The following is a 23,142-nucleotide window of genomic DNA, read 5'->3' on the forward strand; positions in this document are numbered from 1 at the left end:
GGGATTACAAGCGTGCGCCACCACACCCAGCTAGAAGCTACATTTCTAAGTAGACACTTTCATTTTTATCAATCTATATAAATGAATAGATGTCATAAATAAGCTTGATACCATAAAGAAATATGTTATAAATTATCAATTTGAAGTCAAATGGGGAGGGGACTGAGAAGAGAAAACTGCCCTGGGAAGCTGTCATTTCTGTCTTCAGAGATATTTATGTTCCTTGTGACCAGAAATGGTTCCTCATGGCTTTTTTTTTTTTTTTTTTTGGTGGTACTGGGGCTCCTGGAAACCCTTCTGCCTCTGGGCTACACTCCCAGACACCTATTTCTTTATACTTTTATTTGGAAACAGGGTCTCTTAAGCCAGCAAGTCTGGCTTCAAACCTACGCGATCCTCCTGTCTCTGCCTCTCAAGCGCAGGGATTATAAGCCTTATAAGCCACGCCTGGCTCCTCATGGCATCTTTAAAAAAAAAAAAAAAAAAGCCCTAACCTGGAGGAAATTCAAGTTTTCCCCTTCAGCTGTGGGGTGTGTGTGTGTGTGGGGGGGGGGAGAATGCTTGCTAATGCTTTAAATTACCCAAAAAGAAACTGAAATTTTTCTTTTTCTAAATTTTCTTGTTTTTGTTTTTGTCCTGGGGATTGAACCCAGAGGGATTCTAACTTCAAGCTATACCCCAGCCTGACTTCATTTCTTATTTGAAAACAGGGCCTCACTAGGTTGATGAGAGCCTCACTACTTATTCTGTCCTCAAACATGTGTTCTCCTGTCTCAGCTTCCTAAATACTAGGATTACAGTCATGCACCACCACAACCGGTTTCATTTTTCAGATTTTTGCAGATTAAAAGCCCATAATTTCTGAAATTTGCAGTGGGTCTTACAAAGAGTCTTGAAGTCAGTGAATGAAAAGGCGAACAAATTTTAAGCCTAGGAATATTGATTAAAGCAATTACTTCAGAAAGAGTAATCTGACAGCAACAGGGGCATTCTACCTCCAAGATACACTCCCAATCTAATTTTTTTTTTTTTAAACAGGGTCTCTTGAAGTTGCGGAGGCCTCGCTAAGTATCTGCGGCTGGCTGCAAACCTGCGATCCTCCTGTCTCAGCCTCCCAAGTACTGGGATATTTTTTTTGTGTGTGTGCTACTGGAGGTGGAACCCAGGGGCTTTTCTACCTCTGGGCTATACACCCAGATCTATTTTTTTTTATACTTTATTTGGAAACAGAGTCTCGCTAGGTTGCTAAGAGCCTCACTAAGTAGCTGAGGCTGGCTTTGAACCTGTGTGATCCTCCTGTCTCAGCCTTCCAGGCACTGGGATTACAGCGTGCACCACCACGCCTGGGCAAGTACTGGGATTAAAAGTGTGCCTGCACCACACTCGGCAATCAATTTGATTTTTTTTTGGTTTTTTTTTTTTGTAGTTCTAGGGGCTTTCTACCTTTGTATTACACTCCCAGATCGTGTGTGTGTGTGTGTGTGTGTGTGTGTGTGTGTGTGTGCGCGTGCTACTGGAGGTGGAACCCAGGGGCTTTTCTACCTCTGAGCTATACTCCCAGACCTATTTTTTTTTATACTTTATTTGGAAACAGAGTCTCGCTAGGTTGCTAAGAGCCTCACTAAGGAGCTGAGGCTGGCTTCCAATCTGCATGATCCTCCTGTCTCAGCCTCCCAAATTCTGGGATTACAAGCGTTTATCAGTTTGATTTTAAGAGAATTTTAAAATCGGCTAACGCCACGAACTGGGTCGCTGGCCTGCCCTCGGCTGGGCCTCTCACTTTCCTCCTTTTGAGGGTTGCCCCAGCCTTCCTGCTCCAGGGGACGGCCGCCGCGTGCTGCACCAGCCTGCGCCAGGTGCCGGGAGCCCACTTCCGGGTCACGTGCCTGGCATCACGTGGCCCGGCGGCGGAGGCGGTTGGTGCGCCTGCGCAGCTCCTCGCCCCGCCCTCCGCGCCGCTGTCCCTCCCGGCGTGCCCCGCGCTGCTTCCGGCCAGGCGGCACATTTTCGGCTTCCCGGTGTCGCGCTCCAGCCTGGCTTAGGGCCGCCGCTGTCACGTTTGACGCCTTTCTGCCCGCCATGCAGCGTGAGCCCGCAAAGAAGAAGAAGCCGCTCTTCGACGCCGCGTCCTTCGGGAAGGACCTGCTGGCCGGCGGGGTGGCGGCCGCCGTGTCCAAGACGGCCGTGGCGCCCATCGAGCGGGTGAAGCTGCTGCTGCAGGTGCAGGCGTCCTCCAAGCAGATCAGCCCCGAGGCGCGCTACAAGGGCATCGTGGACTGCCTGGTGCGGATTCCCCGCGAGCAGGGTGCGTGGCGCCGGGGAGGGTCTCTCCTTCCTTCTCTCTCTCTCTCTCTCTCTCTCTCTCTCTCTCTCTCTCCCTCTCTCTGTCTGTCTGTCTGTCTCATGGTACTGGGGTTCCTGGAAGCCCTTCTACCTCCGGGCTACACTCCCAGACCTATTTTTATATTTTTATCTTAAAACAGGGTCTCTTAAGCCAGAGCAAGCGGCTGGCTTCGAACCTGCGCGATCCTCCTGCCTCCGCCTCCCAAGCGTGGGGATTACAAGCGTGCGCCGCCACGCCCGGCAGAGGGTCTGCTCTCTTGACCCCTGTGTTTCTTAACCTCCCAGAATCTAGCTTCCGAGCCAGGCTTGCAGGTCCCGCCTTTTCAAGGGCGTGAAGGCGTAAACGTAGCCGGCCCTCTTACTGGAGAGCCCGCCTCTGCCTTTCTCTACTTTTCTCTGTTGCAGTTTACCCCTTGGTGCACCTGCGATGGCTGATGGCTCCAAACGGAAGTAGGCAAGGACGATGAAATCAGGGACCCTGTTGTGCGCGAACTAGTGCTCTGAGTCGCTTAAGTATTGATCAACTTAGTAAGCTTACCCTAACTGGAAATTGATCAACTTAGTAAGCTTACCATAAGTGGAAATACGGAAGCATCGGACCTCCCAGTACTTTGGTTGTTTCATGGTTGTTATTTGTGGTGTTGGGGATGGAACCCAGGAGCATTCTACCTCCAATCTACACCCCAGCCCTATTTTTTATTTTGAAACAGGGTCTAAGTTGCACAGAGCCTCACTGAGTTGCTGAGGCTGGCCACAAACCCGTGATCCTCCTGCCCCGGCCTCCTAAGTACTAGGGTTACAAGCCTGCGCCACCTCGCCTGCCCCTCCTAGTACTTTGATACCTATCTGGAAGGAAATTCTGCGTAAAATGTAAAAGGGTGCGCCCAAAACTCAGTTATCAAGATGCATAGTATTTGATGTAATATTGTTTAAAAAAATTATGAGCAAAATAAAAAAAAAATCTGTTTTGTATCAAGCCCAGGCTTTATGTAAAATTATAGCCTGGGGCCATGGCACACACCGCTAGTCACAGTTAAGTGGGAAGCTGAGACAATATCTCAAATTCAGGACCAGCCTCTGCAACTGAGATCCTTTTTTAAAATAAGAAGGGCTGAGTAGAAGCTCAGAAGTAGAATGCCATTGGGTTCAATCCCCAGTTCCAAAGGTGCAGGGAAGGCACCTTCTCTAACTGCACATGGTGAAGCAGCCTGTTTTGCAAGCTAATCCAGAGGCTGAGGCAGGAAGATCCCTTCAGCCAAGGATTTTTGGGCCAGCCTGGGAAACATAATGAAACCGTGTCTGTTAAAAAAAGAAAAGAAAAGAAAAAACTTTCTTCCTAGAGATGTGGTCACAGTTTTCCCCCGACTTGCTGAGTATATGGGATCAGGAGAAGACTGAAGGCATTATGTCAGCTGCGTGTTTAGAATGCCTCATTGGGACCTAAGCTCAGATTCTTGACTGGTTCATCCCTTCCCATTCACTTTTATTTTTGTAGTACTGGGGGGTGGAACCCAGGGTTTTCTACCTCCAGGCTACACCCCCAGCCCTAATTTTATAATTTATTTGGAAACAGGGTCTCACTAAGTTGCTGAGAGGATCACTAAGCAGCTGAGGCTGGCTTTGAACCTGTGTGATCCTCCTGTCTCAGCCTCCCAAGCACTAGGATTACAAGTGTGTAGCACCACACCCGGCTTTGCGTGTGTGTGTGTGTGTGTGTGTGTGTGTGTGTGTGTGGTGTACTTGGGGTAGAATCCAGGGGCATTGTACTTCTGAACTACACCCTCAGTCCTATTTTTCAGTCTTTTTTATTTTTTGAAACAGAGTCTCACTGAGTTGCGAAGGGCCTCACTAAATAGCTGTGGGCAAACCATGACCCTCCAGTCTCCGCCTTCCGAATGCTGGGATTATAAGCCTGAGCCACCACCCCGGGGACCCCATTCATTTTATCATAGCAAGCTTCCCATTTTCCCCAAGGTGTGTGGGTAAGTTTGTTGTGCTGCTGGAGATTGAACCCAAGAGCAGTCTAGCTCTGAGCTATACCCCCAGACCTTTTTAATTTTTATTTCAAAATATGGTTTCACTAAATTGCTGAAAGCCTAAGTTGCTGAGGCTGACCTCCAGCCTGTGATCCTCCTGTCTCAGCCTCCCATTACTGGCATTTCAGGCATGTGTCACCACAATGGGATCCTTCAAGTTTACTACAGGAAAACCAGGAACCCATTTCTCCTTGACCTATGTTTATTCTAATATTTCTCCAGCAAAGTATGGGCCTCTATTGTTAGTTCACCCACTAAATGGTTAGTCAAAGTCAGATGTTTTAGACAGATTGCACTAACCAGTGCTAATTTATTTTGTATTTAAAATTTTCAGAATATTTAAGCCAACATATTCAATACAGATCTTTTAACTTGAAGTAATTCTAAATATTGTTCTGAGTTCTACTTTCTTTCCCTTCCAAGCTGAGATATCATAAGCAGCACTTGAGAAACATGTCCTCTGCTCTTAGGTACTAGGCATTGTTAGAGAGCGTCAAGGGTCAGGAACTCAAACAAGGATGGCGTTGCCCTCTAGAGGCAGTTTTGGAAACATACGGGGAAGTTTTTGCTCTGTAGTATGAAGTATAATACTAAGTTGCAGTGAATGCAATGCAGCGTCAGGAATGCTGCCCACCTCCCACTCTGCCCAGGCCAGTGCCACACCGTGTAGACTGGCCTCGCAGCCTGAGTGACGCCAGCGTCTCCCACAGGACCTCGGGTAGCAGTGGGGGTTATTTGTGATTGGCCAGGCTTAGCACCTGACTCATAATTACTTGTAACACAGACTCTTCGAGGCATAGCTTTACTGATTCCAGTAATAATAGCATGTAAGGAAGCAAAGGCAAGGTTATATTTCATTATGCTCAGAATTTTACTGAAAGTTCGTTCTTTGTCATTGTGAAAACTAACTCTACTTTGGTATTTGGTTATTGCTTTTAATATATATGTTTGTAGATATTGCAAATACATGGTTTTATATATTTGTGTGTGTATGTGTATATATATATACACACACAAATGTATTTACCAAGCCCATTTTTCAAACTCAGTGTGTCTCTTAGTTACAACAGATTGAGTATAAGTGGAGGCAAAGTTGAGGCCAGTGGCTTGGATTGCGTCCCACCAATTTACCTACTAAAATACGCTATAAATTCCTTAACCTTCTCTTTTTATATGGCAGTGAGAACATTGTTTTTTCTTTATGGTTAGTGAGGTAGTCATTATCTTTGAGTTTTGCTTCTGAATAGTGAAGGGAATTCTGTAAAGTATATATTATATGGAGAGTAACTGAGCCTGATACTGTTGAAAAATCACCATTCTAGATGATTCTGGAGTTTTACTAGTCAGGCAGACTCTGACATTATATTTTCTGGAATTGCCTTCTCTCTTGTTTTTCATATATTCTCTAATTTTATTCTCTTCTTTAATCAAAGACACAAGACGTTCTTGCACTCTCTTCTTTATCATTTTCTTTCCATCCCAAAAACAGATCTCTTTATGTTTGCTTTGCTACCTCATTTTATAAGCTTCATAAAAAGCTCTGGATTTATCCTGCCTATTCTTTAAAATTTTTTTTGGATAGTTGTGCTAGAGATTGAGCCCATGGGCATTCTACCTCTGGGCTACACTGCAATCCCTATTTTATCTATTTATTTATTATTTATTTATTTTATTATTATTTATTTTTTGTTTATGTATTTTATTTATTTATTTTTTGGTGGTACTGGGTATGGAACCCTTCCACCTCCGGGCTACACTCCCAGACCTATTTTTTATATTTTATTTGGAAACAGGGTCTCTTAAGCCAGAGAGGCTGGCTTCGAACCTGCGCGATACTCCTGTCTCCGCTTCCCAAGTGCAGGGATTACAAGCGTGCGTCACCATGCCCGGTGCTGCAACCCCTACTTTATTACGTATTTGGAGATGGTCTTACTAGGTTGCTGAGAGCCTTGCTAAGTTGCTAAAGCTGTTTTCAAACTTGCAATCCTCCACATGGAGTTAACACTACCTTTTTTACAGTGGAGACACATATATTTTAGAAAATGTTATTTTTCTCATGAGAAAGTATATGCTTTACGTAGTTCAAATAGTTAAGTTCTGATAAAATTGAAGATTATACTAATGCAATATAGGTTTATATGTCTGTTTCTTTTTCTAGGTTTCTTCAGTTTTTGGCGTGGCAATTTGGCAAATGTTATCCGGTATTTTCCAACACAAGCTCTAAACTTTGCTTTTAAGGACAAATACAAACAACTCTTTATGTCTGGAGTTAATAAAGAAAAACAGGTAATTATATTTCAATATCTTTAAATATCTTTTCAACTGGTTAGATTTATCTTACCTGTCATGCTTTATTTGGGGACGAGGTGTTTCAGTTGCAGTTAAAAATAATCAAAATAGAACATATTAACTGTTAATAAGTTATAGTATTATTAAGTTATAGAAATATTATAAAGAATGAAATTATATTTTACAAGTTGCACTAAATCTCAGCATAACTTTAATAACTAAAGGACTTTTTGTCTCAAGCAAGTATCTCCCTAAACATTTAATGCAATTTACATCAACTACTGCTTTCTTAAACACAAAATGGCAGTCAACAAATACGTGGGTTTTTTTTGTTTTTTGTTTTTTTGCAGTACTAGAGATGGAATACAGGGGCATTTTACCTCCGTGCTACACTCCCAGCCCTATTTTTTCTTTTTTCTTTTCTTTTTGTTTTCTTTTTTTTTTCTTTTTTTTTTGGCAGGTCTGGGGATGGAACCCAGAGGCATTTGACCTACACCCCCTGCCCTATTTTTTATTCTTAATTTTGAAACAATGTCTCACTAAGTTGCAGAAGGTCTCACTAAGTAGCCAGGCCAGAACACACACCAAAAAAGAGAGAGAGCAAGAGTAAATCAAGTACAAGAGAAAACAAAATGAGGAAGAGACACAGTAAACATGAGCTGTTTAAGACTTTTGCTGCCAGGCGTGGTAGCTCACGCTTGTTATCCCAGTATTTGGGAGACTGAGACAGGAGGATCACAGGTTCAGAATGGCCTCAGCCACTTAGTGAAGCCGTGTTTCAAAATAAAAAATAGGGCTGGAGGTGGACCTTGGATTGAACCCTTGGCTTCAGTCCTTAGTTCCACAAAAACAAAACAAACAAAAAACAAAGACTGTTGCTGTGTAACGCTGTATACTGTTGTATAGTTAGGTTTTTTTTAGTAAACCCAAATGACTGCATTCAAATAATAAAAAGTAAATATACCAAATGTTAACCAAGTCACTTATTAAATAAACATATACTATTTATAATTGTATATATTACACTTTTATATGCATGGAAAAACTGTTTACATGGCATCATGATAAACACATAAATAATATATTGCACTTTAAGATAAATGTTCATAGTACTTGAAATCTACATAAAAAGCAGAAATAACTGGGCATGGTGGCCCACACTTGTAATTCCAGTACTTGGGAGGCGAGACAGGAGAATTGCAGGTTCACGGCCAGCCTCAGCTACTTAGTGAGGCCTTCTGCAACTTAGTGAGACCCTGTTTTATTCTGTGAAATCAGCATTACCTTCCTACCAAGAAAAAGGGCTAAGATAAAAAAAGAACCACAGGCCAGTATCCTTGATAAACATGGATGCAGAAACACTCAGCAAAATACTAGCAAACTAAACCCAATAGATTAAAAGGATTATCCATCATGATCAGGTGAATTCATCCTTGGAATGCAAGGATGGTTCAGCAGACACAGATCAGTAAATGTGATAACCCACATCAACAGAAGGAAGGATAATGGTGATCCAGATAGAAACCAGTACATAAACACTGGAACCGAACTGCACTTTACACCAGAGGGGCCTGCCATGTTCTCAACAAGCCGTCCAGCAGCAGCAGAATACACACCCTTTCCCACGTGCACATAGAACAGTTTCCAAGACAGAACCTGTTAGGCCACAAGCAAGAATAAGCAAAGGAGGTTGAAATAATAGTGTGTATCTTTTGTGACCACAGTGAAATCAAACTAGGAATAACAGGAGGAACTTACAAGATGGTAATGTTCTAAATTACTAACTTAGAATGAACTGAAACTCATTTTATCTTGGTGTACTGCCTCTCCTGCATCTATTTTCATTTTCGGTCTGATGGGACAGTTTTTGTTACACAGTCATCTCCGGGGTCACCACTGTGCACAAACAGATTCTGCTTTTCTTTCCCTTCCTCCTTCCTCTCTCTTTTTCCCTTTCTTCCTTCTACTCTCCCTTCCCTTCTTCCTACAATTAGTAGGTTGACCATAATACTAATACAGGTTGGCACCGTATCATTTTTTCATGGTTCTCATATTCATTATCAGAAATATCCTGATATGAATAACGAACCATACAGTTATGCACCCAAAAAGTCAGTGATCTGCCTTTTTTTAATAGAAAGGGGGGAAAATTAAATGGGACTTAAAGTCTATTCATAAACCTTTATTTACATATCATGTTTGGTTTGACTTACCAGTTTTAAGAAAAGATTATTTATTGTTTTAAGAAAAAGGGGAAAATATTATAATGATACGTTGGCACTTGAAATTTTAACCAAAGGTAGCTCTAGAGGCCAAACTATGTCTTTCTCTCCCCAGCTGCCTAGTCTAGCTTTCTAACCGCTTGGTTTTGTATGACTATTTGCTGTTAATATATATTTTTTTACTTTCCTATATATATATATCTGTTATTCCTTTTTAGATCAAGGTAAATGCAGTGATCTTAAGAAAGGGTCTATCCATAGCTTTCAACAGTATCAAAGAAGTGTAAGAAAGTCTTTAAAAACTTTTCCATTTCTGTTTTACTGCTAACTTGCATAGAATCTCTCAAGTCATATTCCCAAGAAAGATACTCTGGCCCAGCTCCTCTTTCCCTGCCAGGTTTCTGTGGATTAGCTACCCTGCTGCCATGCGTAGTCTCCTAATCTAATTATCTTTTATGATTTTGAAACATGGATACTTACACAGTAGAACTGATGAGTTTCACTTAGAAGGAGCCATGGGAGTCTGGAAACAGTAAGTGGCATTATCAGTATATGTCATTGAGTAAATATCTGTTAAATACATGTCTCCAGGCAAGGTCCCAAGCACTTGCTGCAGGAAATGAACAGCTAAATTAAGAATCCCGGCCTCCAAAACAATGAAAATAATCTACATGCCTCTCAGCTGATGAGGAAACAAAATATGGTATATCCACATAGCAGAATATTATCAGGCAAATAAAAGGAAGCACTAACACATAGTGCAACACGAATGAATCTTGAAACCATTGTTAAAGAAGAAAGCCCATCAACCGCATGGAATGGCCCGCATGGGCACGTGTGAGAGACAGAAAGCGGGCTCATGGTTCTGTGGGGCTCGGCAATGGGGAGGCAGTGGAGTGACTTATAAGGAGGATGAGGTTTCTTTTGGGTGACGAAAATGTTTTAAAACTGTGGCAACGGTCATACAACTCTGAATATACTAACAGTTCATCAAATTGTATATGTTATATAGAGGAATTGTATGAAGTATGAATCATATCGCAGTAAAGGTATTAAATAAATCCTGACCTCAGAAAATTTACTTTGTCGTATAAATGAATGTAAATAATTATAAACTGAAAAGTATAGAAGTAATTATAAATTGAAAATAGAAGATGTTATGTATTGTTTAAAAATTGAGTCTGCGTGGGTGTGGTGGTGCACACTTGTAATCTCAGCATTTGGGAGCTGAGACAGGAGGAGCGCGGTTCGCGGACAGCCTCAGCTACTTAGTGAGGCCCTCTGCAACTCAGTGAGACCCTGTTTCCAAATAAAGAATAAAAAATAGGGCTGGGGGTGTAGCTCAGAGGTAGAATGTCCCTGGGTTTCAAATAAAAAGTGAGTCTGGAATATGTTAACACATTTTACATATTGAGCCTCTGTTTCTCTGACAGATTAAATATTTTTGGGAAGAGGGTATGATTATGTGCAGTTTCAGAGGAGTTGGCGATTAAAGATTTCATGAAAGGGGTAGAACTTAGAGCATGAGACAATTTTTGTTTAAAAAATAGAAAGGAGATGAGAACTTTAAGAGTTGTATGGCTAAAACTTAAAACTTTTTATAAATAAGAGCAAGCCAGGTATGATGGCACACTTCTCTAATCTCAGTACTTGGGAGCCTGAGACAAGAGGATCACAGGTTTGTGGCCAGCCTCAGCAACTTATTTGAAACCCTGTTCCAAAATAGTAAGATAGGGCTGGTGATAGAGCTCAGAGGTATAATCCCCTGGGCTCCATTCCCAGTACATTCAATCAATCAGTCAATAAGCAAGGTAGCTAATATAGTAAGAAATTGAACTTGACTGGAATTACTCACTTTGATGTATTTAATGGTTACAGTAGCCTTATACCATGGATTTTTCCAGAACAGCTTCAGTTCAGATAATCCTTTTTTTTCCTGTAAGCCCTCAATGTGAACAGCAGCTCGCTGGACATAGGGAGGGCTCGTTTTAAATATTTAGCAAGGAGTTGAACATGCTCACCAGCCATGTAAGCCAGTAGAGATTTAACTTACATGCTGCTCAGCTTCACTGTAACTAGTGTCTGCCAATTTTTGTCATCATTTGAGCATAAGTGTGTGTTTGAGCTGTTCAGATTTAATTCTACTAAAATTATCAGGTACAATTGGGCATTTTTAAGTACTACTGCCCCCTCTTCTAAAACAAGGGCAAAACTAGCACCTCCATATGTACCTAATATTAGATAGACCTTAAAATGATGTTTGGTTTGACTTACTTGGTTTCAAGAAGCAGAGACTGGCTCAGATTACTTGGGGGCAGGGGTAACTCTAAGGTTAATGCTCGCCCTTGAATTTAAACCGAAGTGCTCTAGGGACCAAACTGTGCCTTTTGTCTTCCGCTCCCAAGTCACCTACCTGGTCCAGCTTTCTGTCTACTTTTTATTGGTGTGTTTGCTGTGTTTCATAAATGTTAAAGACACAAATATAGAAGCTGCTTGGAAGGGTACTGGGGATCGAACCCAAGGGCATTCTACCTCTGAACTACACCTCCAGCTTTATTTTTATTTATTTTGATGCTGGGGGTTGAACACAGAAGCATTCTGCCTCCAAGCTACATCCCCAGCCTGATTGTATTTCTTACTTGGAAACAGGGTCTCACTAGGTTGCTGAGACTGGCTTTGAGTCTGTGATCCTCCTGTCTCAGCCTCCCATCCCAAGTACTGGGATTACAAGAGTACACTACCACGCCTGTCACCTGTCTTCTTTTTATTTTATTTATTTTTTTGCAGGTCTAGGGATGGAACCCAGGGGCATTCTACCTCCGAGCTACACCCCCAGCCCTATTTTTTTTCTTTATTTTGAAACAGCACATAGCACATTATCCAGGATGTTTCTCTTCCAATTTATGTAGCCTTTTCGGTTTGTTTCCCAGAGCTGGGAATGGTGCCCAGGACCTTGTGCACACTGGGGAGCACCCCCAGCGAGTGCCTGCCCACAGCTGGCCTCTGCTTCTTACCGGGCATTCCAGAAGACAGCCTTTGCGATGCTGGCATGCCAGTCCCAGGGTATTGTAATGCCCGCCAGCCGTGGAAGCCCAGGACAGCAAAAGGGGCCACATGACAGAAACGTCGTTTTCGACGCTTACTATTGCTCACCTTTTTACCTCTCCTGTTTTTATTTATTCCATTTCAATTCAGTGTTAATATCATAGTGGTCCTTTGTGGCCATTTTGTATACCAGACATTCTTAACCTGGGCTCTGTGGATGCTTCAGAAGAACCGTAAACACTAAAAAATCTGTTTATATGTATGTGATTTTTCTTGGGAGAAAATAATGCTATTATTAACAAAAAATGTACACAGTCTAAAATGCTAGGTGAATAATGTGGCCTCCTTTTCTACCTTGAGTTTCTGTTGCTGGAATGTCGACAGTAAACTATCCTGGAACTTAGCTGGTGTAGTGGTGCATTCCTGTGATCCTAGCACTTGGAGACCGAGACAGGAAGACCACAGTTTTAAGGCCAGCCTCAGCAACTTATTTCAAAATAAAAAGGAGCAGCCGGGCGTGGTGGTGCACGCTTGTAATCCCTGCACTTGGGAGGCGGAGACAGGAGGATCCCGCAGGTTCAAAGCCATCCGGGCTGGCTTAAGAGATCCTGTTTCCAAATATAAAAGTATAAAAATAGGTCTAGAAGTGTAGCCCAGAGGTAGAAGGGCTTCCAGGAACCCCAGTACCACCAAAATATAAATAAATAAATAAGAGCAGGCCAGCCTTGTCAACTTAATGATACCCTGTTTAAAAAAAAATTAAATAAGGCTGGGAGTATAGTTCAAAAGTAGAGTGGCCATAGAGTCAGTCCCCAGAAACCACAAAAAATATTAAAAAAATAAAAGGGCTGAGGGTATAGCTTGGAGGTAGAATGCCCCTGGGTTTAATCCTCTATATTAAAAAAAAGAGAGAGTTTACCAGATAGCTTAAATAGTTAGGCTCTATAGCTTTAAAATGCCTTTTAAAAAAATGAATGTGTTTCAGTTCTGGAGGTGGTTTATGGCAAACCTGGCTTCTGGCGGAGCTGCTGGCGCAACTTCCTTATGTGTAGTCTATCCGCTCGATTTCGCCCGAACCCGACTCGGTGCTGATATTGGAAAAGGTATGGGAGTTCTGGAACTCTTAGCTCTTTCTTCTTTGTGTTTTAAACCACGTTATGTCTTGTATTATATGCTATATCCATGATATTACTAGATATAGTCTACAAACTTTTTATTCTCAACCAAAGGATAGAGTCATGTGAGAGCCTAAAGTACATGCTACTTTTTTCTCTCCCCTTAAAAGAGAAAAGGAGAAAGCCTGTTTTACAGAAGAGGGAACAGAAAGACTGTGACGTGGCTCTGTTTTTTCTAGATTCTTCTGTGCACCTTTTACTGTAGAGAGTATGACTCCTCTGTAGCTTAAATACATAGCTCGCACTCTCGTGCACACTCTCTCTCTCTCTCTCATTGCAGTACAGGGAATGGAACCCAGGGACATTCTACATTTGAGCTACATCCCCAGCCCTATTTTTTTTAATTCTTTATTTCAAAATACGGTCTCACTAAATTGCAAAGGGCTTCACTAAATAGCTGAGGCAGTCCACAACCATGATTCTCTGTCTCAGCCTCCCAAATGCTGGGATTACAGGCGCACACAGCTCTCTTTCTAGAGATTCTTTTTGCCTCTTTCTAAGATTTTTCTAGTAACTTTTGATAATTTTTGTTTTTAGGGTTTTGTTTGGAGGGTTGGTTGGTTGCAGTACTGGGGTTTGAAACCAGGGGGATTCTATCTCTGAGCTACACCCCCAGCCCTGTTTTTTTTTTTTTTTAAACAAGGTTTCACTAAATTGTGGCCTTACTAAGTGGCTGGCCACAAACCTGCAATCCTCCTGTCTCAGCCTCCTGAGTGAGTACTGGGTTTACAAGCATCCTCCATCATGCCCAGCTTAACTTTTGGTAATTTTAATGAAATGCTTTAAGTCAGGTTGTTTGAATTATATTGCTGTAATAAGAAATTGACATTTTCACTTAATTTCTTTTCAGATATCACTTGAAGCCTTGATTATCCTTAAATGAATGGGAGGATTTTGATTTGTACCTTCTTATTAGATGGATTTCTAGGTGGCAGTTTCAGATCACTTAAATATGCAGTGTTTAACTTTGAAAAAAATGTTTATTTGACATATAATATTGCTAATAGTTTTAAATGGCCTTATTGTAGGTCCTGAAGAACGGCAGTTCAAGGGCTTAGGTGACTGCATCATGAAGATAGCAAAGTCAGATGGAATGGCCGGTCTGTACCAGGGCTTTGGCGTTTCGGTCCAGGGCATCATTGTGTACCGAGCCTCCTACTTTGGAGCGTACGACACCGTTAAGGTAACCTGGACATGATCAGAGAGATCGTTTGTCCTTTTTACCCTAATTAGTGATAGATTCAACATCTTAAATATGTTAATGTAATTATGCGGATTAAAAAATAATAAGACATGAAATATTTAATCATGACTGCCATAACCGAATTAAATTGTAACCATATTATGGATCTGACTTTACTTTTAAAGCATATATCAAAACATGACTCTTGTGTTTATACTGTATATTGTTAGAAATGGAAAACATACTAATAAGGCATACAAGTGGATCATGCTAGCTATGCATGTATAGTAATCAAATCAGGATACAGGAAGACATGAAGCAGTTTCTGTGATTTATATTAACCTATCGCCCTACATGTGAAGAGCTAGCATGCTGTGGAGTAGTCAGTCAGGTAAATGCCACTGCAGCACGGTACGCTCCTGCCTGCGGTTAGACTCCATGTTTTATTCTCCAGGCTGCTTTCAATATGCGTTTCCATTTCAGATGGTAACGATACCTCTAAGGTAAGAAAAAGAAACCGTGATAATAATGGCTATCATGTTTTGAGCTATCACTTAGTTCTAGGAACCTGCTGAAAAGTACATAATATTCTCATAGTGTTCTAGGATGATATAAAATCCCCATTTTTAAAAAATAAATAGCCTAGGAATATTTAAGCAATGTATCAAATGCAAGCAGAAGGACCATGCTCTTAATCACTATAGCAAAATATTCCAAAGGAAGCAATGAAATTAGTATCAGTATTATTAAGATTCAAACTTCAAGGTAGTTATATAATATATATCTGTTCTCCCGTATTAGTATCAGTGTAGTTGAATATCATTTTTATTGTGGTCCAGACAGTTTCTTTTAGTTTTTAGTGTACTTTTTAGACAAATATACTAATGGAATTTGCAGCATATTAAATACATGTATTTAGTCACAGCAGAGTTTCTGTGTACTCTCCTCTGCGTTTCCCTCTTATTTCCTGCAGCAGTTAAGATATTTAGGAACATCTCGCTAGCGTGGAGCTCTAAAGCTGCTCATCAGATTCATCAGTCAGTGGTAACGGCAGCACTCTTTCTCAAGTCTACAAGAATGTTTTGGTCACTGAATGCTGTCATTCGTAGTTTCAGGTGCCATTAATAACAAATGCTTTTTAATAGAAAATATGCTCTTTTTAAAATAAGCCTCTGAAACATAGTCATATGTGTCAGTTTCCTTTCTGCTACCATTAAATCTAACTATTACATGTGAAACATGATTGCACTTTTATGTATTTATAAAAATTATCCTTTGACTTAAGAATTAAACATATTTTACAAATTAAAATGGTTTCTTGATACTATTTTTCTTTTGTAGGGCTTATTACCAAAACCAAAGGAAACTCCGTTCCTTGTCTCCTTTTTCATTGCGCAAGTCGTGACTACGTGCTCCGGAATACTCTCCTATCCCTTCGACACAGTGAGAAGACGTATGATGATGCAGGTATTTTATATTATTTATAAGTTTTATTGAGTTTTCTAATATCTCTGATATCCAGGCATAATTTATCTTGGATATTTATTCAAATTTCAGAATTTCTTTTAACTGGAAGGCATAGGTCATTTGCTTTACATAGCTCAGGTAATATACGGTGTTTTCTGCCTTGTATTCTTTCCTGCACAAAACCCCTGCCAGCCAGCAGGGCTGCTGCCTCACTGTCTTCAGAATGGAACAGCCTTCTGTAGAGGGGAGGGCCGAAGCTGGACTAGCACGTCCACCTTACCTGAAGTAGGAGATTAAGTGACACGGGCTCAGTTACAAGCCATTGACATAATGTTACTTGGTATAGTATATTTTGATGAAAGTAAAGAATTTTAAGCTCCAAGGATGAAAACTTTGTTATAATCTGTGTTCTAAATATAAATCCCTAAACCAAAGTTTTTATATATTTTATCTCCATTGCTATTACTTATTACATTTATTTCCTCAACATTTGAGTGCTTGATCTATGTTAAGCCCTGTTTAGACAAATAAGATAGAACACATAGTCTAGTATTGAAGACTTACAATTAATGGTTTAAATAGAAACGTGTATGGGTTCCAGGAGTGCATAGAGCAGAGGTGCCCATATACTTAAAATGATTCCATGTGGCCTCGGGGAGCAAAGTCTATGTAGTGATTGTAATCACTGAGGGAGAGTAGCATACAGAGGTATGGCTGGAGTCCTAGGTCACTGTAACAGACGGCAGGATTCGTGAGAGCAAGTGAAATGATGAGGCCAGAGAGCTAGAATAGTATTACAAGGCCTACAGTGCGCCGCTTCCTCCTGAGCACTTTACACTTTAACCCTCTGAATCCCCAGAACGGTTACTGGGGTGTAGTCACTGTCATTGACCTATTTTTATCATCTATTACATGGTCCTGGAAGACCCAGTAAGCCGCCTAGTAGGGTAAAGCTAACCTACTACTTTACTTGCAGACTTCGCTGCTGTTGCTACGTGCTTTACTGGGGAATGAATCCAGGGGCATTCTACCTTCAAGCTATACTCCCAGCCCTATTTTATTCTTTATTTTGAAACAGGATCTCACTGAGTTGGAGAGGGCCTCACAAGTTGCTGAAGCTGGCCACAGACCAGCAATCCTCCTGTCTCAGCCTCCCAAGTACTGAGATTTTAAGCATTGCCACCAAGCCTGGCTTGACTTTGCTGCTTTTACATCTCCGTTTCTTCTTGATATAACTAGCTCTTGTTTGGCACATTGACAAACTTTTTAAAACTTATTTTTAATTGATGCATAATGATATATATTTGTAGGGTACAGTGTGATACTTCAATACATATAGTGTGTACTGGTCAGATCACAGTAATGAAAGTATTCATCACTACAGACATCTATCATTTCTTTGTGTTAGTAATAATCAAAATCCTACATTGGAAAACTTAAAAATGGAAATTTTACACATAGACTGTTAAATTCATGATTTTGAAACTTTGGCTAAGTAATAAAATACCCATGTTCTTAGAAAGCGCACACTGAAGTATTTGAGGATAAAGATGGCTGGTGTCTATAACTTCCTCTTAAAATGGTATACACGAAAATTATGGGTACGCGACCTTTTACTTGTATGTATGAATATCAGTATGCTAGAGCTGCTATAACAAGTACTAAGTACTGCCTGGGGAACTTTACAGAAATGTATTTTCTCACAGTCCTGAAGAGCAGAAGTCATCTCAGACTCCAGTGTCAGCAGAGTTGGATGCTTCTGAGGGCCTTTCAACTTGACATAGGGATGTCCATCTTCTTCCTGTGTCTTCTCATGGTCCTGCCTTTCTTCCTCTTGTAAGAACAGTCTTACTGAATTAGAACTCACTCTAGTGGCTGATTGCCTGTAATATTAATACCTTAAAGACCTTATCTCCAAGTAGAATAGTATTCTGAGGTACTGGCCCTTAGTTCCTTCAACATGTGATTTGGGGGAGAGAATGTATCTCATAACAGTGTTACTTTCTAAATTTTATATACTACAGCATTGTTAACTCTATTACAAATGCTAGTTCATATGTACATACTTTGTTTACATAGACAGGTATATAATTGGTAAGTAATACGGATTTTTTTCCTCCCTTTATCAATTTTTTTTTTTTTGTAATACTAGGGATTGTGCTTAGGAGTATTCTACCTCCAGGCTATACCCAGCCCCATTTTATTCTTTTTGGAAACAGGATCTCTCTCTCACATTGCTGAGGCTGGTCTCAAGCCTGTAGGCCTCGGATTACAGCCCTATAGTACCATGCCTGGCTCTTTTCCAAGTCTCACACTTCTCTTTTTTTCCTTGTCTGTCTTGTTTCTAATTTTATAAGGAATGCCTTCGGTGTTATATAATTTAATTATTTTTTGTAATGACTCTTGTCATGTTATGGTAGTTCCTTTCTGTTCCTGTGTTAGAATGACTTTGAATCATGAATAATGGCATTTTTCCATATTCATTTAAGATGAGTATCAGTTTGGGGTTTATTTATTTATTTATTTATTTATTTATTTATTTATTTATTTTTGGTGGTACTGGGGTTCCTGGAAACCTTTCTACCTCCAGGATATACTCCCAGACCTGTTTTTATATTTTTTTATTTGGAAACAGGGGCTCTTAAGCCAGTGAGGCCAGCTTCGAACCTGCGTGATCCTCCTGTCTCTGCCTCCCTAGCACTGGGATTACAAGCGTGCGCCACCACGCCCGGCCCGAGTATCAGTTTTTTTATATAACATGTTAGACACAGCAGTATTATTTCTAGAGTAGAACTCATCTTATATGCCTAGGATAGACATGTTTATCATGATGCATCATATCTTATAGCCCTTGCTAGGTTTGATTGGCTGGTGTCTGTTCAGGATGTTTGCACCCACATTTCACTGACATTGGTGGCATTTTTTCTTTGTACTGTCAGAACGCTGATAAAAATGCCAGGGCTGGGTGCAAGTCTGTAATCCCAGAATTTGGGAACCTAAGAAGCAGGATCGTAGGTTCAAGGCCAGTCTTGGTAATTTGGCTAGACCTTCTGCAACTTAGCAAAACAAGGCTGGGGTGTAGCTCGGAGGTAGGATGTTCCTGGACTCGATCTCCAGTACGAGAAGAAATATGCTAGAGAGTCTTCTCACTTTTTCTCTTGAGTAATTTCTGTTGAGATTGGAATTGTTTCTTGAACTCTTCTAATAGAACTCATACTTGATGCTATCTGCATTTGTGGCTTTTCTTGTTAAGAATATTCTGAATGAACAACCAAATTCCTTAACAGTTATAAAGTTGTTCCAGTGTTCTTCCTAATCTGCTGGTAAATTATACTTTTCCAGGAATTTATTCCATATCTTCTGAGTTTTAAAAATAAGTCATGATTATCATATCTTTGCTTTCTGTAATCTGAGTCATATGCATTTTGTTACCTTTGCTATTTCTTTCTGTGTGTATGTGTGTGCGGTTGTGTTTTGCTGGGGATTGAAGCCAAAGGCATTCTACCTTCGAGCTAATTTCCTGTGTGTGTGGGGGGGGGGGCTGCTGGGGATTGAATACAGAGGCATTCTACCTTTGAACTAATTTTCCAAGCCCAATTTTATTTCTTACTTGGAAACAAGCTTGGTTGATGAGACTCACTACTTAGGGAGTCCTTGAACCTGCGATCCTCCTGTCTCAGCCTCTCAAGTACTGGGATTACAAGTGTGTGCCACCACACCTGGCTTTGTGGACAAATATTTGGAAATAATATTTAACAGAAAAAGAGAAAAGATCCCAAGGTTTATTTAGAATGCGATTAGAAGATTGCAGGTTCACGGCCAGCCTTAGCTACTTAGTGTGGTCTTCCTCAAGTTAGTGAGAATCTGTTTCAAAATAAATAGCCAGGTGTGGTGGCACACACTTGTAATTCTAGCATTTGGTAGGCTGAGACAGGAATATCTGAGTTCACAACCAGCCTCAGCTACTTAGGCCCTCCACAACTTAGTGAATAGAATATTTTATTCAAAATAAAGAATAAAGTTGGGCTGGGGTGTAACTCAGAGGTAGTACACTCCTGGGTTCAATCTTCAGCACCACAAAAAATAAAATTTTAAAATGGGGATGAGGGCATAGGTTGAAGGTAGAATGCCCTTGAGTTCAATCCCCACTTCTGTCCCCCAAAAAAATGTCCACAAAGTATTTCAAAGAACTAATTTTTCACTTTTTATGTCCTGTGTATTCTACACTCTTTTGCCTTCTTATGTGTTCTGTTGTGTTTGTTTTCTATTTTTCTTATTATTACTAATTTTTATAATTTTTACTATTTAGGGTAATATATATTAAATGTTTAGGTTGTTCATTAATTTCTAGTATTAAGTCATTCATTCACCTATAAACTACTACCCAGCTGCATCTTATAAATTTGAAGAGTTTTGTAGTTATTTGGTTTTCATTATTTCTAAGTATTGTCCCTAATACCTAAATATATTTTGCTAATCATCCTTTTTGCTATTCGTTTCTCTCTTAATTGCAATGTGAAGAGGAAAACTCATGGTCTCTGTGATGTCATCCTTTGACGTTTGTTAAGCCTAGTTCACTTTTTAAATGTGCCTGATAAGTATGGATATTCTCCAGCTACTAGGTATAGAATTCAATATATGTCCATTAACTCAATGTTAATCTTATCTACCCTTAATGCTGATATAAAACTGTCTTAAGATACAAGATATCAAAATAATAGAAAACTTTCCATCTTTGTATTTAGAGTGGTGAGGCTGAACGCCAGTACAAAGGAACCTTAGACTGCTTTGTGAAGATACACCGGCATGAAGGATTTGGTGCATTTTTTCGTGGTGCTTTCTCTAATGTCCTTCGTGGTACAGGGGGGGCTTTGGTGTTGGTGTTATATGACAAAATCAAAGACTTCCTTAATATTGACATTGGTGGTTCATCAGGAGATTAAAGTGAGAAATGTATTTAACTTATTAAACATATAAGTTACATAGCTGCCATTTGTATCATCAAACATTTTGAAAGTGTTAATAACTCTCAATATTCTTAAAGTACTAATTTTGCAATAAAGCATAGGCTTTTTTCAAGGATTTAAGTATTAAAAATCAGATAAATATGGGTTTCCTTCCCACTTAGACTCACTCATTTTAATGATAGTTTCTGTACTAAGTAGCATGTTATCTCTTAAAAGTTTATATTTATGATGATAATTATAATATTGTTGAAATCTAAGAAAGTATCTTCTTTTAAATTGCTATTCATTTAAAATACTTGTCTTCCCATCTTTTAAAAATCATAAGGTATGACATATTTCTTATAAGTTTATGAAGAGATGCCATTATGTCTGTAGGCATAAATAAGCTTTCTTCTACAACATCTGTACAAAGCTCAGGAATTAAGTGTGTATACTACTCATAGTATCATAGCTTTTGATAAGCACAGATTATATATCTGTCAGTTTAAATAGTCACTTTAATCACACTAAAACTAGTTGAAAAAATAAAATTTATCTTATTTGGTCTTTAAAAGATAGTCTTCCCAATATCTTGGAACAAAAATATTCTTTTGAAAAGTTTTTGTATTTTGTATTGATAATAAAGTAAGTTAAAAAAATTTGTAAGTGGGCTTTTTTTTTTAACCCCTGATTCTATTACCAAGCAGGGAATAGCAAAACTTTTGTCACATGTGGGAATGGGCTTAAAGACAGAACAAAAAATATTTTCCATAGAAATATATAAGCTCCTAGTGTCAGTTTGTTGGCTTTAATAGTTTTGTTGTGGTACTGAGGAATGAACCCAGGGGCATTTCCACCACCCCCCCCCCCAGCTACAGACCTGTTATTTTTACTTTGAAACCAGGTCTCGCTCTTTTGATAAGGTCTTACTACTGGCTGAGGCTGTCCTCGAACCTGCGATCCTTCTGTCTCAGTGGTTTTGTTTTAAATAGGGCATTCTTACACCCTTGGGCTGTACAAACATCGTGGGTAAATACATGGAACCAAATGCGCCCAGGAAGGTGCAGCGTATTCCAGAGTAACTCCTGGGGGGTGAGGCCCGGAGGCCACGAGGCCACGGGGCCACGGGCGCAGTGTCCAATCCCTGGCCTGCGCGCACAGCCCACTGGGAACCCGGCTGGCGGCCTCCGCAGAGGCCGGAGCCGAAGGCTGCGTGCGCCGCGGCCTCTTGGGCCCTCAGGATGGACCTCACGCTCCTCGTGGGGACGGCTGCGGGAGCCATAGTCGCCGTGGCTGCAGCTGCTGCTGTAGCGATGTTAATAGCGAAACGTAGAAATGTCTGGAGGAAGAAGAAGAAGGACCCCAGGAAACACCCCAAGCCTGCTTCCCGGGGGGCCACCCGGGAGCCAGGGGCCCGAGTGCAGCTGGAAGGCCAGGAGGACCAGGAGGACCAGGTAGAACCAGGGGACAAGGAGTCCCGGGATGACCAGGAGCTGCAGGACAAGGAGCCCCGGGATGACCAGGAGTCCCAGGATGACCAGGAGCCCCTGGATGACCAGGTAGAACCAGGGGACACGGAGTCCCGGGATGACCAGGAGCCCCAGGATGACCAGGTAGAACCAGGGGACACGGAGTCCCGGGATGACCAGGAGCTGCAGGACAAGGAGCCCCGGGCCGGCCAGGAGGAACTGGGGGACAAGAGCCCCGGGGCCGAGGGAGCTCAGCAGGCGCCGACAGCACCCCGGAAAGTGCGGTTCACAGAGGACCCCCGCAGGGCCTCGTGAGTATTAAACCTCGTCCTGAAGTCCAAGACGGGAGGCTGAGGCCGGAGGGTCGCAGTTCGAGGACAGCCTCAGCTACTTAAGCCTTTTGCAACTCAGTGAGGTCCTGTTTCAAAATAAAGAATAAACAAATAGGGCTGGGATGTAGCTGGGAGGTAGAGGGACCCTGGGTTCCATCCCCAGACAAGCACGCTTGTAATCCCAGTACTTGGGAGGCTGAGGTAGGAAGATGGCGGTTCAAGAACAGCCTCAGCTACTCAGGCTCTTTGCCATCAGTGAGACCCTGTTTCAAAATAAAGAATAAAAAGTAGGGCTGGAGGGGTTGCTCGGAGGTAGAGTGCCCCTGGGTTCAATCCATCAATCAACGAAAGGCAGGGCTGGGTGCAGCTGGGCAGCCGGCGGGGCGCGGCGCACAATGGGCGCCACCTCACAGCGGCGGGAGCGGCCGGCCGCGTCCCGGTTGCCAAGACGACCGCGGCGGCGGCGGCGGCCTGGAGACGCGGCCGGCCTCTCCGCCGCCCGGCCGCAGGGCGTCTGCTGCGCGCGGCGGCGAGTGGGCCCGTTCCGCCGCTCTGCTCGCCCGCACGCCTGTCCGCCTGCCGCCCGCCCGCCCGCCCTGCCAGCTCCGCCGCCGGCGCTTTCCAGATCCTTCTGG

At 41.6% G+C, this 23,142-nt stretch overlaps 1 protein-coding gene across 1 annotated transcript; it reads left to right on the top strand.

The window, feature by feature from the left end:
* Positions 1-2,079: 2,079 nt before the first annotated feature.
* Positions 2,080-20,703, top strand: SLC25A31 (solute carrier family 25 member 31; the record flags this gene model as incomplete). The annotated part of the gene is made up of 6 exons (XM_080696971.1): positions 2,080-2,305; positions 6,538-6,665; positions 12,921-13,038; positions 14,139-14,293; positions 15,635-15,760; positions 20,506-20,703. 6 exons carry the CDS (start codon positions 2,080-2,082, stop codon positions 20,701-20,703), a joined length of 951 nt encoding a protein of 316 aa, XP_080553097.1.
* Positions 20,704-23,142: the final 2,439 nt, after the last annotated feature.

Source organism: Muscardinus avellanarius (assembly GCF_963383645.1).
Source record: "Muscardinus avellanarius genome assembly, chromosome: 6".
Classification (NCBI taxonomy): Eukaryota; Metazoa; Chordata; class Mammalia; order Rodentia; family Gliridae; genus Muscardinus; species Muscardinus avellanarius.